This window comes from Dermacentor variabilis, chromosome 9 (assembly GCF_050947875.1).
Source record: "Dermacentor variabilis isolate Ectoservices chromosome 9, ASM5094787v1, whole genome shotgun sequence".
NCBI classification, from domain to species: Eukaryota; Metazoa; Arthropoda; class Arachnida; order Ixodida; family Ixodidae; genus Dermacentor; species Dermacentor variabilis.
Window position 1 is genome coordinate 31816711 of NC_134576.1, and position 14439 is coordinate 31831149.

General features: G+C 47.0%; 1 protein-coding gene across 1 annotated transcript; it reads right to left on the reverse strand.

Annotated features, from left to right (window-relative positions):
• Nucleotides 1-8030: 8030 nt before the first annotated feature.
• LOC142557972 (uncharacterized) lies at nucleotides 8031-10239 on the reverse strand. The gene is made up of 2 exons (XM_075670149.1): nucleotides 9845-10239; nucleotides 8031-8681 (listed from the first exon to the last, which is right to left on the reverse strand). The coding sequence occupies exons 1-2, from the start codon at nucleotides 10154-10156 to the stop codon at nucleotides 8430-8432; spliced, it is 564 nt and encodes a 187-aa protein (XP_075526264.1). The 5' UTR covers nucleotides 10157-10239; the 3' UTR covers nucleotides 8031-8429.
• Nucleotides 10240-14439: the final 4200 nt, after the last annotated feature.

The window sequence follows — 14439 nt, forward strand, 5'->3', positions numbered from 1 at the left end:
CACGAAATCACTAACAGTCTTGGCGCTCTTTGGCCATACTTGACCCTTGCGCCAGCAAAAACCACACATTCATTCATTCATCCATTCATTCAAAACTTGATGATGTATGCGGTTTTATGGCGCAAGGGCCAGGAATGGCCAAAGAGCGCCATGTCTGTGGTAGTGGGTGTGCAGTGTAACTATGATTACTATGAAATTGGTGTGACGTGGCTGTAAAGGGGCCTTAAAATATACGCTCTACAGTGCGTAAAATCTGTGTAATAAAATTATGGCGATGACATATGACCTGTACTATGAACATTTCGATGCACTTAAAAAGAATGATACAATAGGTAAAATATATCAGATTATAATAAATGCTAGAGCACTACTGCCTCCTTAGAGCCCTTGAAACACAAGGGTCTGGAGGCATGTGCTATACCGTACAACTATCCCAGCGGCATCCTCTAAAGAGAGGAAGCGCTAGGAATGCATGGGGCTAATAACATGTAGGACCACATCTCTCAGAAAACCTAGGAGTGTGTCTGTGTTTAAAAGCGGTTCTGGGCCGAGGAACATTACTGGATGAAGAGGGATGTGCTGTCTGTAAGCTAAGGAAAAATGTTTCATTCTTTCAGATTCGGCTTCCCGACACTCCAGAAGGACGTGGAGCACGGTCAGCCTCTCCCCGCATCTACCACAGGTTGGAGGTTCACTTCCAGTAAGCAGATAATTATGGGTGCCGAACGTGTGTCCTATTCTTAGACGACAGAATAGGACATCTGTTCGGCGCGATTTTGTAGTAGAGGGCCAGAATCCTAACTGTGGTTTTATCAGGTGGAGCTTATTATTCGTTTCCGCGTCCCACATGCGTTGCCAGTGGTCCCGCAATCTCCTTCGCAAGAAACGCCTCAGATCTGTGACAGGCACCGCAGCGGTAGGCTTAACAGTTTGCGATGAGATTGACGTGGCCATCTCGTCCGCCAGAACGTTACCCTCAATGCTCCTGTAGCCAGGCACCCAGCATATAATGATACGCTGATTAGATATGTACGCTTTACACAAGACGGTGTAGAGTTCACTAAGTACAGGATTTTTGTGTGTGTAAACTGACATCAAGGCCTTCACGACGCTTAGGGAGTCTGTATAGATCGCTGCTTTTGGAAGTTTTGATTTTCTTATGTGCTTCACAGCAGAAAGTAATGCGTAGGCCTCAGCCGTAAATATGCTTGTTTCCGGATGCAGTACGTCGGATTCCGAGAAGGATGGGCCGACGGCTGCATAGGATACCCCGGCATTTGACTTCGAAGCGTCTGTGTAGAACTCTGCACAGGAATGCTTGTGCTGGAGTTCTAGGAAATGCATTCTGATTTCGGCCTCAGGAGCGTGCTTTGTAACTTTTATAAAGGATATGTCACATTGTATCACCTTCCACTCCCAAGGAGGTAAGAGCTTGATTGTGTGCATTAAGCGATGTTCGAGGAGTGGGACATGCATTTCATTGCTAAGCTCCTTCACACGCAGCGAAAAAGGCTGTCTTATGGAGGGACGGTTGCTGAAAAGTGTAGCGCACGTCATATCGGTAACGGTATCAAAACATGGGTGTTCAGGATTAGAGCGTACTTTAAGGAAATATGTAAAGCTGTTGTATGATCTCTGTAGGTGGAGAGACCATTCATTCGATTCGGCATATAAGCTTTCAATTGGGCTTGTTCTGAAAGCGCCCGTGGCTAAACGGATGCCTAGATGGTGAACCGGGTCTAGCATCTTTAGCGCGCTTGGGGCGGCAGAGTTATATACCACGGCAGCATAATCTAATCGTGACCGGATGAGGCTCTTATACAGATTTATTAGGCACTTCCTGTCACTACCCCACGTAGTCTGGGATAGAAGTTTCATTAGGTTCATTGTTTTCAGACACTTTTCTTTAAGTTGTTTAATGTGTGGGACGAAAGTGAGTCTATTGTCGAGTATAATACCTAGAAATTTGTGCTCTTTGTTTACAGGAATCTGTTGTCCACACATTTGTAAGCAAGGATCCGGAACTAGGCCTCTCTTCCTTGTAAACAGGACACAAGAACTTTTTTGAGGATTGATTTTAAAACCATTTTTCTCTGCCCACCCTGACACCTTGTTCAAACCATGCTGTACCTGTCTCTCGCATACTGCGAGGTTACAGGATTTGAAGCTTATTTGAATGTCGTCCACATAGACGGAATACAAAATGGCTGGTGGTAAGGACGCACGAAGCGTTGTCATTTTAACAATAAAAAGTGTGCAACTGAGCACGCCTCCCTGGGGCACACCAGTTTCTTGTGTAAAAGGACGTGACAGCACATTGCCGACTTTCACCCGGAAGGTACGATTGGACAAGTAGCTTTTTATTACGTTGAGCATATTATCATGAATGCCCATTTCCGATAAGTCTCGCAAGATGCCGTATCGCCACGTTGTGTCATACGCCTTTTCCATATCGAGAAATATCGAGAGGAAGAACTGTTTATGTATAAATGCGTCCCGGATATTTGTTTCAATACGTACAAGATGGTCGGTTGTGGAGCGCCCTTCTCGGAAGCCACACTGATAGGGATCAAGCATTTTGTTCTGTTCAAGGAAATGGATCAGTCGCCGATTTATCATTTTTTCAAATACCTTACACATGCAACTTGTGAGGGCTATCGGGCGGTAGCTTGCCACTGATGAAGGGTCTTTGCCTTGTTTTAGAACAGGGATCACAATGGCTTCTTTCCATGCGGTCGGAAGGTACCCTGCGTCCCAGATAGTGTTGAAAAGTGTAAGTAGTGTCACTTGCGTGTCATTGTGTAAGTTTTTCAGCATTTCGTACATGATTCTATCAGATCCTGGTGCGGAGCTCTTGCATGCACTCAAGGCAGCTCTCAATTCGGCAATACTGAAAGGACGGTTGTAAGGCTGATTCTCTCGGCTTTTTCTTGTTAAAGGCTTACGTTCTTCTATTTCTTTATATATGAGAAAAGATTGCGAATAATTGTTTGAACTTGACACGCTCTGAAAGTGCTCCGCAAGTGAGTCTGCCTGATCTTGCAGTGTATCGCCTTGTATATTTACCAGGGGCAGTGAATATGTTTGTCGCCCTCTAATTCTATTTACCCTGTTCCAGACTTTGGCCTCGTCTGTAAACGAGTTAATGCTCGATAAATACTTCTGCCAGCTTTCTCTTCTGGCCAGTCGGCGGGTTCTCCTGCCTTGGGATTTTACTTGCTTAAAGTTGACTAGATTCTCTGCAGTGGGAGAAGCGCGCAGCAACCCCCACGCTTTGTTTTGTTTCTTACGAGCGATACTGCAGTCTTCGTTCCACCACGGGACCCGCCGTTTACATGCCAAGCCATGTGCTTCTGATATGCATTTAGATGCCATGTCTATAATGAAGCCTGTGAGATACTGCACAGCAGCGTCAATTCCTAAACAAGACATGTCATTCCATGAGATATTAGTTAACTTTCGGAACTTCTCCCAGTCGGCTGTATCGATCCTCCACCTAGGAGCCTGTGGTAGACATTCTTTTTCTTTATGTGTTTTTAGCAGTATGGGGAAGTGGTCGCTTCCGTAAGGATTCTTGGTGACCTCCCATTCGAGTTCAGACAGCATACAAGGGGAAACTAGGCTGAGGTCAATTGAAGAAAATGTTCTGTTTGCGAGAGAATAATATGTGGGTGTCTTCTTATTCAGCAGACACGCACCGGACGAAAAAAGGAACTGTTCAACGAGGCGACCTCGCGCATCGATACGAGAGTCTCCCCACAGGCTGCTGTGCGCATTGAAATCTCCAAGCACAACGTAAGGTTCTGGCAATTCGTCTATGAAGGACTGAAATTCCTGTTTAGTTAATTTGTAATGGGGGGGTATGTAGAGCGAGCAGACAGTGATAAGTTTGTTGAGGAGAACAGCACGAACCGCCACTGCCTCAAGGGGCGTTTGTAGCTGCAAACGTTGACACGCTATGCCTTTCCGAATAACAATGGCAACACCGCCCGATGATGCGAGAGCATCATCGCGATCTCTGCGAAACGTAACATACTGTAGCAGGAAATTTGTGTGTTTAGATTTTAAGTGTGTTTCCTGTAGACACAGCACTTTTGGATTGTGTTTGTGGATGAGTTCCTGCACGTCATCAAGGTTTCTAAGAAGGCCTCTGACGTTCCATTGAATTATTTGTGTATCCATATTGGAGGTGAATAAGTGCTGTGTGTACAGAAACAGAAGTAGTGATTATGGAAATTACAGAGCTTAAATTACAGAGCCCTTTCGAGGCCCTGTAACGGGAGTTCTGCCCTTTCTGGAGCGTTCGAGGGAGCCTCGCCGCTCCTTAGGCGCTTGATGCGCCTTGAGGATAGGTGTAGTGTCCATTGCCTCTTGTGAGGCGCCGGACACGTGCTCTTGCGAGCGAGAAGTCACCAGGGAGAGTCCCGCCTTGGAGGGCAAGACCCCTGCGCCCACCAGCCCGGAGGTCGATGGGGCTCCCTGGGGGATTTGGCTGCGCCGGCTGTTGCCAGCGCTGGATGGGACCTGGGAGGTTGAGGCAGCCTCGGCTGCGCCCACCTTCGGGGTCGATGGTCCCTTCTCCTCGGTTGGCGGAGCAGCGCTAGCTGCAACCGTCGCGGGGGCAGACGGCGTAACTGGCGACTCACTGACTGTGGGTCGGACAGCCGCCGGAAGCCTTTGTGTCGCTGCCCCCTGACGCGTCACATCGGCAAAGCTTTTCTTGGGCAGGTATGAAACCCGCCTGCGTGCCTCTTTGAAAGATATGTTTTCTTTAACCTTGATTGTAACTATTTCTTTTTCTTTTTTCCATGATGGACAGGACCGCGAGTACGCGGCATGTTCCCCATCACAGTTCACGCAGTGGAGAGAGTTCTCACAAGCTTCAGAGGTGTGTTCGTGGGCACTGCATTTCGCACATGTTTGGCGGCCTCGGCAGCTCTGCGAGCTGTGGCCGAAACGTTGGCATTTGAAGCATCTCAGGGGGTTTGGCACATATGGCCTAACACGAAGCTTGATGTACCCAGCCTCTACAGACTCGGGCAAATTACTTGAGCCGAAAGTCAATATAAGGTGTTTTGTCTTGATTTCTTTGCTGTCACGCCTGATCTTAATTCTTTTAACATTGATAACATTCTGGTCACTGAAGCCCTCCAAGAGTTCATCCTCAGTGAGCTCCAGCAAGTCATCGTCCGAGACAACACCGCGGCTGGTGTTCATCGTACGGTGCGGGGTTGCAATTACTTGGGTTTCCCCAAACGACACTAGTTTTGTCAATTTCTCATATTGTTTCTGATCGCGGAGCTCCAAGAGGAGATCACCGCTTGCCATCCTCGACGCCTTATAACCTGGACCAAAGACTTCAGTCAATGTCTTAGAAACAAGGAATGGTGAGATAGTTCGCACTGGTTTTGCTGGTTTTTCAGAGTGGATCACGTGAAAACGAGGGAAGGATTCTTTTTGCCGACCAAAAAACTGGAATACATCATCGGTGCGCCCTCTTTTCTGAGGGCGATCAGGAAGCGGAGGGAAAGAGGTTGCCATAAAGGGATTTAATTTTCGGCAATAACGCCAGCCACCCACCGGGGAGTCCTACAAGGGGACGCTACAGGGACTGTAAGAACAGGTCCTGCAAACGCCAGCTGTACGTTATCACTATAACCAAATATGAGATAACCTAGGTTGGTTATTCACACAAGGTTAGCCCTTGCTGCCTGGAAAAATGGAAGTGAGAGGAAGATAGGAGAAGACAGGAAAGATGGAAAGTAAGAAAAAGACGAAGGTTGGAGGGAGAGCGAGAGACAGGAAAAGGCAACTACCGATTTCCCCCGGGTGGGTCAGTCCGGGGGTGCCGTCTACGTGAAGCAGAGGCCAAAGAGGTGTGTTGCCTCCGCCGGGGGGCCTTAAAGGTCCTAACACCCGGCATCGGCTCAACCTCCAGGATCCCCCTTTCCCCGGACACGGCTAAGCCGCGCACGGCTACACGCGGGAGGGTCCAAGCCTCGTGTGCTCGGGTCCGTGGTGTCGCAACACACCAAACGCCTGCTGACGCAGACGCCCCTGCGGGGATTCATTCAAAACTTGAAAAAGGTGAATGCAGTAGCCAACGTTTCGACAAGTGGACTTGTCTTCTTCAAGACGACGTATGCTTTCCTCGCCACAGTATACTATATAGGTGGGAACCATATACTGTGGCGAGGAAAGCATACGTCGTCTTGAAGAAGACAAGTCCACTTGTCGAAACGTTGGCTCCTGCATTCACCTTCTTCACGTTTTGCTCATCGTCTTGAATTTCCATCTCCCGTATTCCCCGTCTTTTCATTTAAGATGGAGTACTTCGTTTTGTCCAACGCCGGCTTTGCGTCAGTTTTCGTCCGGTTGGACACTGCGCCGGTCACACTGTGGCCAGCCAAGCCTGCCATTCAAAGAATGGCCACAGCAGCTTCACGGACAAATCGGCTGTCCGTCTTCGCAGCCATGAGGCGGTTATAGACAGCTTCCGTAACGTACACGTCCTGCCCCAATTGTACCTGGAACAAGTTGCATGTTAAATGTTTTACTTATCATTGTTATACAACAAAAAGTACTCAAAAAGACTGGTCATTAGGAAATTAGTGGCAAAGTTGTTACAGCATGACACAGGATCTACGTGTTATCCCATGTTTGCTGACAAGAAGAAAGCTGCCACATTAACCTATCAAAGAAGTGTGTGTGTGAAAATCGAAATACTTACTTACTTAATAAATACTTACCGCTGCAATCTTGTGCCGCATGCGCAGATGTGATGCTGGCGCTAGAGAAGGGCGTAGTGTGCACCCCACCGCAGTCCAAGAAGACGCCGATATACTGCACAAGGAACAAGAAGAATCGTGAGTCCCGCATCTTTATTGTGCCCACTGAAGGGGAAGGCCACTAAGCTGCCTTTTAAGTGCTCCGCTGACGATGTCACTGCAGCTGCCCTGTGAAGCCCAAGGAAGCAGTACGGAGCGCCACTGCCGGCAATAGTGGATCCGTTGATAGCCGTAGGTGTCAGCTGCGCTCCACCGCTGCAATCTTGTGCCGCATGCGCAGATGTGATGCTGGCGCTGAAGAAGGGCGTAGTGTGCACCCCACCGCAGTCCAAGAACACGCCGATATACTGCACAAGGAACAAGAAGAATCGTGAGTCCCGCATCTTTATTGTGCTTCCATGCCCACTGAAGGGGAAGGCCACTAAGCTGCCTTTTAAGTGCTCCGCTGACGATGTCACTGCAGCTGCCCTGTGAAGCCCAAGGAAGCAGTACGGAGCGCCACTGCCGGTAATAGTGGATCCGTTGATAGCCGTAGGTGTCAGCTGCGCTCCACCGCTGCAATCTTGTGCCGCATGCGCAGATGTGATGCTGGCGCTGAAGAAGGGCGTAGTGTGCACCCCACCGCAGTCCAAGAACACGCCGATATACTGCACAAGGAACAAGAACAATCGTGAGTCCCGCATCTTTATTGTGCTTCCATGCCCACTGAAGGGGAAGGCCCAAGGTAAATATACCTGGTAGCGAAGCTTCCATAGGAGCCCATACGTTCAAAACATGGCGGTCCATCGGCGGTCCATGGGGCTTAGCGCCATCTGTATGTGGTGGGAACACTTCCGGCGGAAGAAAAAATAATGTGACGCCATGTCCGTTAAAAGCAGAAGTGACGTCATTTTGTTTTCGAAGGCGCGAAATTTGTTTTGTTGTTCTTCCTTTGGAGCTATATATTCAAATGCCCCGCCATTCGACTTGATGGGCGTTTCGAGTTTTCAGCGTGGAAAGCCACGCAGGAAAAGGCCAGCCGTACGGTTGTCGAAATCGCATCCCTGCACAGAACATACTTTTTTTGGAGGCCGACGAAAGCTTTAGGAGTAGAGTGCTGATCCTATTGCTGGATGCCAAGCCCGTCGGGCAGCGCAGTCGCACGAAAACAACTATACAATTATCTGGCGGTCGTAACTCACTACTTTTGACTGAACAGATTAAGAAGCAATGAAGCTACCCGAGTGACCAAATTCAGACAAACTTCGACAAGCAAGAAAGCACAAACTGTGAGGGGGGCGTATTTCAACAGGTGATACGAGTGCGCCTTTCTGCCCATTTCAAGACATGCATTGCATTGCGAGTGATAGTGGCGTCAACGCCCCCTGTAGCGATGGGCGCTGAAAAGAAATGCATTTATTAATAATAATAAAATTAAACTTGCATTTTGTTAACTCGTCACGAATATATAAAATTGACTAGGAACTTTATTTTCGTTGAATGAATCTAACTGTGTCTCGTTTGAAATAAAAAACGCGTTTTTCTTTCCCAATGTTTGTTCCCTCCAAACCTAGTCGCGCTTCAATCGCTGCTCCCATAACCCCCCATGCTGATGTCGGTGACAATCTGTACTGAACCGCTTTTCGCCCGAAGCTTCGCGACCTATTTGAATCGACCTTGGAAGGCCACTAAGCTGCCTTTTAAGTGCTCCGCTGACGATGTCACTGCAGCTGCCCTGTGAAGCCCAAGGAAGCAGTACGGAGCGCCACTGCCGGCAATAGTGGATCCGTTGATAGCCGTAGGTGTCAGCTGCGCTCCACCGCTGCAATCTTTTGCCGCATGCGCAGATGTGATGCTGGCGCTGAAGAAGGGCGTAGTGTGCATCCCACCGCAGTCCAAGAACACGCCGATATACTGCACAAGGAACAAGAAGAAACGTGAGTCCCGCATCTTCATTGTGCTTCCATGCACAATGATCATGATCATTCATGATCATGATTGATGATGAGATTGATGAGATTCGAATCATGATGAGATTCGCGAAACATAACTGCTACACCACCGCCGCGAGAGCCCCTATCTTTCCTGTAAATTCTATACCCGACTGGTGTAATTTCCGAGTCGTTAATGTCGCAGTGCAGCCAAGTTACAGTGATAACTAATATATCCAGGTTATGAGTGAACACGATAGTTTCAAGGTCCACCGTTTTATTGACAATGCTGCGGGCATTTATATTCACACAACAAAGTATTCTTTCCGTGCAGCGTCCTTGTCATTTTGGCTGTGCACTCGCTTTTCTGTGTTTATGAAGAGAGACGATTTTCATTTCGGCAGTGTTCCATTCAAACAATTCGTTGTCAATTTTTAACTTTATCGTGAACCAACCTCACTTTTCTGCCATTACGTCTCGCGTCAGCAGTGTTATCCCAAAGGTGTTTTCTAAGCTGTCTGGTTGCGGCTGAAAAATCTTCAGAAATCGATACACTGCTTCCTTTTAGCGTAAAGCAATTTTTGAGCACCATCATTGTTTCACGATGGTCGAACAACTTCAGTATCGTAGGCCGTGGTCTATTCGATTTCTTCGTTCCCAATCTGTGAATTCTTTCGACAGATAGTACTTGCAAGCCCAGTTTGTTCTGGAATATATTGTCAACCACGCTTTCTGCGAGAAGTTCAGGCGTTTCCCGAGTGGTTTCAGGAATACCAAATATGATTAGATTATTCCTTCTACTCGGTCCTCGATGTCAACTAACTTTATTTCCAAATTTTGCATTGTTCTTTTCATATCTGTCATTTTCTCGCGAAATTCTTTCACTACAGCCATAGACGTCTCGACGTCCTTAAATTTTCTCTCTATCGCGTCAAACCTTTGCTGCATGCTTTTTTGACCGTCAAGTAGCTGTTGTAGAAGCTGTTCAGTGCTCGGACCAGGATTAGATTCTATGTCTCCACAGAGCATAAGTAAGGACAGTGCAATGTTTCGTACACACAACAGAAAGCAACAAATACAGTTGGGGCACGTCAGCTGGACCAAAAATCGGTTGCTAGATTGGATAGATGAATACGTATAACTAACCTGCGTGAAAAACGCAAGGGGGTTTGTCATGATGTTGACAGATGGCCAGCCGACATGCCCACTAAAGTGTTGATGGCTCGCTGGTCTTCTTATGTAGGCCGAGGTCGAGGGGGGCGGTGGCGACCCGTCAGTTATCCTGGCAGTGACGTGGTCCGACGACACCAGCGCGCACCCTCCGAAGTGCAACTTGATCGCGCAGGCTCCGGGGGATGGCTTTGGTGCGACTATGTGCGACAATCTGTCAGGTGCTGCAGCTGGTACTGCCGTTCCTAGCGGCAGGATCTGCGTGAAAAACGCAAGGGGGTTTGTCATGATGTTGACAGATGGCCAGCCGACATGCCCACTCAAAATAGTTGCCCACTCAAAATAGCCGACATGCCTTAAAAATAGTTGCTCTAAATTACGTAAGATCTGTATGATAACATTATTGCCGTGACATGTGACGTCTACTATGAAGATTAGGATGCATTTGAAAAGAATTATACCATGTATAGAATATATCTGATTCTAAAATTTGCTAGAGCACTAGTGCCTCCTTAGAGCCCTTGAAACACAAAGGCCTGGAGGCATGTGCTACGCAAAACAGATATCGCAGCGGCATCCTCTGGAACGATGATGCTCTACGAATTTAATGGACTTGTAACATGTAAGATAACATCATTTAAGAAACCAAGGACTGCTTTCCTGTTAAACAGCGGTTCCTGTGCAAGAAACATTGCCGAGTGAAGAGGGATGTGATACCGGTATGCCAGAGGCAAATATTTATTTCTTACAGCTTCGGCATCCCGACACTCCAAGAGGACACAAAGCACGGTCAGCCTCTCATCACATCTACCACAGGTTGCAGGTACATTTCCAGTGAGTAGAAAATGATGGTTAGTTAGTTTGGGTTTAATGGCACAAAGGCAACTAAGGCCATGCTGCGCCTGTCACAAGACAAAATGATGATGATGTGTTGTGTTTTGTGGCGCAAGGGCCAGGTTTGGCCAAAGAGCGCCATGACACGTGGTAATGTTGAAGATGTATTATGGAAGATGTGACTTGGCTGTAAAGTGGCCTAAAAATATTCGCTGTAAAGTGCGTAAAATCTTCGTGCTATAAAATTATGGCGATGACTTATGACGAATACTATAAAGATTAAAATCCATCGTAGAAGAATGATGCAAATTATAAAATATATAAGATCGTAAAATTACTTGCAGCACTGCTGCCTCGAAAGAGCCCTTGAAAGACAAGGGCCTAGAGGCGTGTGCTATACTGAAGAGATATCGCAGCGGCATCCTCTGAAGAGAGGACCCGCTACGAACATGTGGGGCTAAAAACATGCAAGACAACATCTTTCAGAAAACTTAGGACGGCGTTGGTGTCAAATAAAGGTTCTGGGCCGAGTAGCATTGCGGGATGAAGGGGGATATGATGCCGGTATGCTAAAGGAAAATGTTTCTTTCTTTCATATTCAGCTTCCCGACACTCCAGGAGGACGTGGAGGACGGTCAGCCTCTCCCCGCATCTACCACAGGTTGGAGGCTCGTTTCCTGTGAGTAAAAAGTTGTGTGTGCCAAAAGTGTGTCCTATTCTTAGACGGCAGAATAGGACATCTGTCCGGCGGGATTTTGTTACAGGAGGCCAGAAACCTAATTGTGGCTTTATTACATGCAGTTTGTTATTTATTTCTTCGTCCCACATGTGTTGCCAGTAGTTTCGTAGTTTCCTTCTTAAAAAAGGCTTCAGGTCTGTGACAGGGACCGAAGCAGTAGGATTAACTGCATGAAATGAAGTTGATGTGGCCATCTGATCGGCTAGAACGTTTCCCTCGATGCCCCTATGTCCAGGCACCCAGCATATAATCACATGTTGGTTAGATATATATGCTTTACACAGTGCGGAGTAGAGTTCATTAAATACTGGGTTTTTGTGGTTACAGAAAGACATCAAGGCCTTCACAACACTGAGGGAGTCCGTATATATAACTGATTTCTGGAGTTGTGATTTATTTATATGCTTTACGGCCGACAGCAGTGCGTAGGCCTCAGCCGTAAAGATACTAGTTTCCGGGTGCAGTATGTCGGATTCCGAGAAGGATGGACCGACGGCTGCATAGGACACCCCCTCGCGCGATTTCGATGCGTCTGTGTAGAACTCGGTGCAGGCATACTTGTACTGGAGTTCCCGGAAATGCATTTGGATTTCGATATCTGGAGCATGCTTTGTGACTTGCACAAAAGATATATCGCATTGTATGAGCTGCCACTCCCAAGGAGGTAGCAGCTTGGCTGGATGCATTAGGCGGAGCTCGAGGAGTGGGACGTGCATTTGATCACTAAGCTCCCTCACACGCAGCGAGAAAGGCTGTCTTACGCAGGGACGATTATGAAAGAGTGTAGCATATGTCATATCGTTAATGGTATTAAAACACGGATGTTGAGGATTAGAGTGGACTTTCAGAAAATATGTTTGGCTGATGTATATTCTCTGGATATGAAGTGACCAATCATTCGATTCTGCATATAAACTTTGTATGGGACTCGTTCTGAAAGCTCCTGTGGCTAAACGGATACCTAGATGGTGAACAGGGTCTAGCATCTTTAGCGCACTTGGAGCGGCAGAATGATAGATCGCGGCACCGTAATCTAATCGTGAACGAATCAGGCTCTTATAGAGATTAATTAAGCACTTCCTGTCACTACCCCACGAAGTATGGGATAGAAGTTTGATTAGGTTCATTGTTTTCAGACATTTTTCTTTAAGGTGTTTAATGTGGGGGACGAAAGTGAGTCTGTAGTCTAGTATAACACCTAGAAATTTGTGCTCTTTGTTTACGGGTATTTGTTGTCCACATAGTTCTAAGCAAGGATCTGGGATCATTCCTCTCTTGCTTGTAAAAAGAACGCAAGAGCTTTTGTTAGGATTGATCTTAAATCCATTCTTGTCTGCCCACATCGACACTTTGTTCAGGCCATGCTGTACCTGTCTCTCGCACACTGCGAGGTTACAAGATTTGAAAGCTATTTGTATGTCGTCCACGTAGACAGAATAAGAGATTGCCGATGGTAATGAAGCGCGAAGCGTGTTCATCTTCACGATGAAGAGTGTGCAGCTGAGCACGCCTCCTTGGGGTACTCCAGTTTCTTGCGTAAAAGGACGCGAAAGTACATTACCGACTTTTACGCGGAAGGTACGAGTGGACAGATAGCTTTCTATTAGGTTTAGCATATTGCCATGGATGCCCATTTCTGACAAGTCTCTTACAATTCCGTAACGCCACGTCGTATCGTACGCCTTCTCCATATCGAGGAATATGGATAAGAAGAACTGTTTATGTATAAAGGCGTCCCGGATATTTCCTTCAATACGTACAAGATGGTCGGTAGTGGAGCGCCCTTCTCGGAAGCCGCACTGATAGGGATCAAGGATTTTGCTCTGTTCAAGGAAATGAATGAGTCGCCGGTTAATCATTTTTTCAAACACCTTACAAATGCAACTTGTGAGGGCTATCGGGCGGTAACTTGCCACTGAGGAAGGGTCCTTGCCTTGTTTCAAAACAGGGACCACAATGGCTTCCTTCCATGCGGTTGGAAGGTACCCTGCATCCCAAATGGTGTTGAAGAGTGTGAGTAGTGTAACCTGCGTGTCATTGTGTAAGTTTTTGAGCATTTCGTACATGATTCTGTCAGATCCCGGTGCAGAGCTCTTGCATGAGCTCAAGGCAGCTCTGAACTCGGCAATACTGAAAGGGCAGTTCTATGATTCATTCTGTAGACATTTTCTTTTGAGTGGCTTACATTCTTCTATTTGCTTATACTTCAGGAAGGATTTCGAATAATGTTTTGAACTTGACACACTCTCAAAGTGCTCCCCAAGTGAGTCTGCCTGATGTTGCAGCGTATCACCCTGTGTGTTTACCAGAGGGAGTGAATATGTTTGTCTCCCTCTGATTCTATTTACGCGGTTCCAGACTTTCGCCTCATCTGTAAACGAGTTGATGTTCGATAAAAACTTTTGCCAACTCTCTCTTCTGGCCTGTCGGCGGGTTCTCCTGCCTTGAGACTTAACTTTCTTAAAGTTAACAAGATTCTCTGCAGTGGGTGAAGCACGTAGCAACCCCCACGCTTTGTTTTGATTCCTACGTGCGACTCTACATTCATCGTTCCACCACGGGACATGGCGTTTGCATGCCGAGCCACTTACTTCACGTATGCATTTAAATGCGACATCTATTATGAATGCTGTAAAAAACTCGACTGCAGCGTCAATTCCTAACGAAGACAGGTCAGCCCATGAGATACTAGTTAGAGATCGAAATTTCTCCCAATCAGCTGTCTCAATCTTCCACCTAGGAGCGTATGGTGGATATTCGTTTTCTTTATATGATCTTAGCAGTATAGGGAAGTGGTCGCTACCGTAAGGGTTGTCGGTAACTTCCCATTCAAGTTCAGACAGTAGTGACGGGGAGACTAGGCTAAGATGTATTGAAGAAAATGTTCTGTTTGCAAGAGAATAGTATGTCGCTTCCTTCTTATTGAGTAGACAAGCACCAGAAGAGAAAAGGAACTGTTCAACAAGACGTCCTCGCGCATCTATACGAGGGTCGCCCC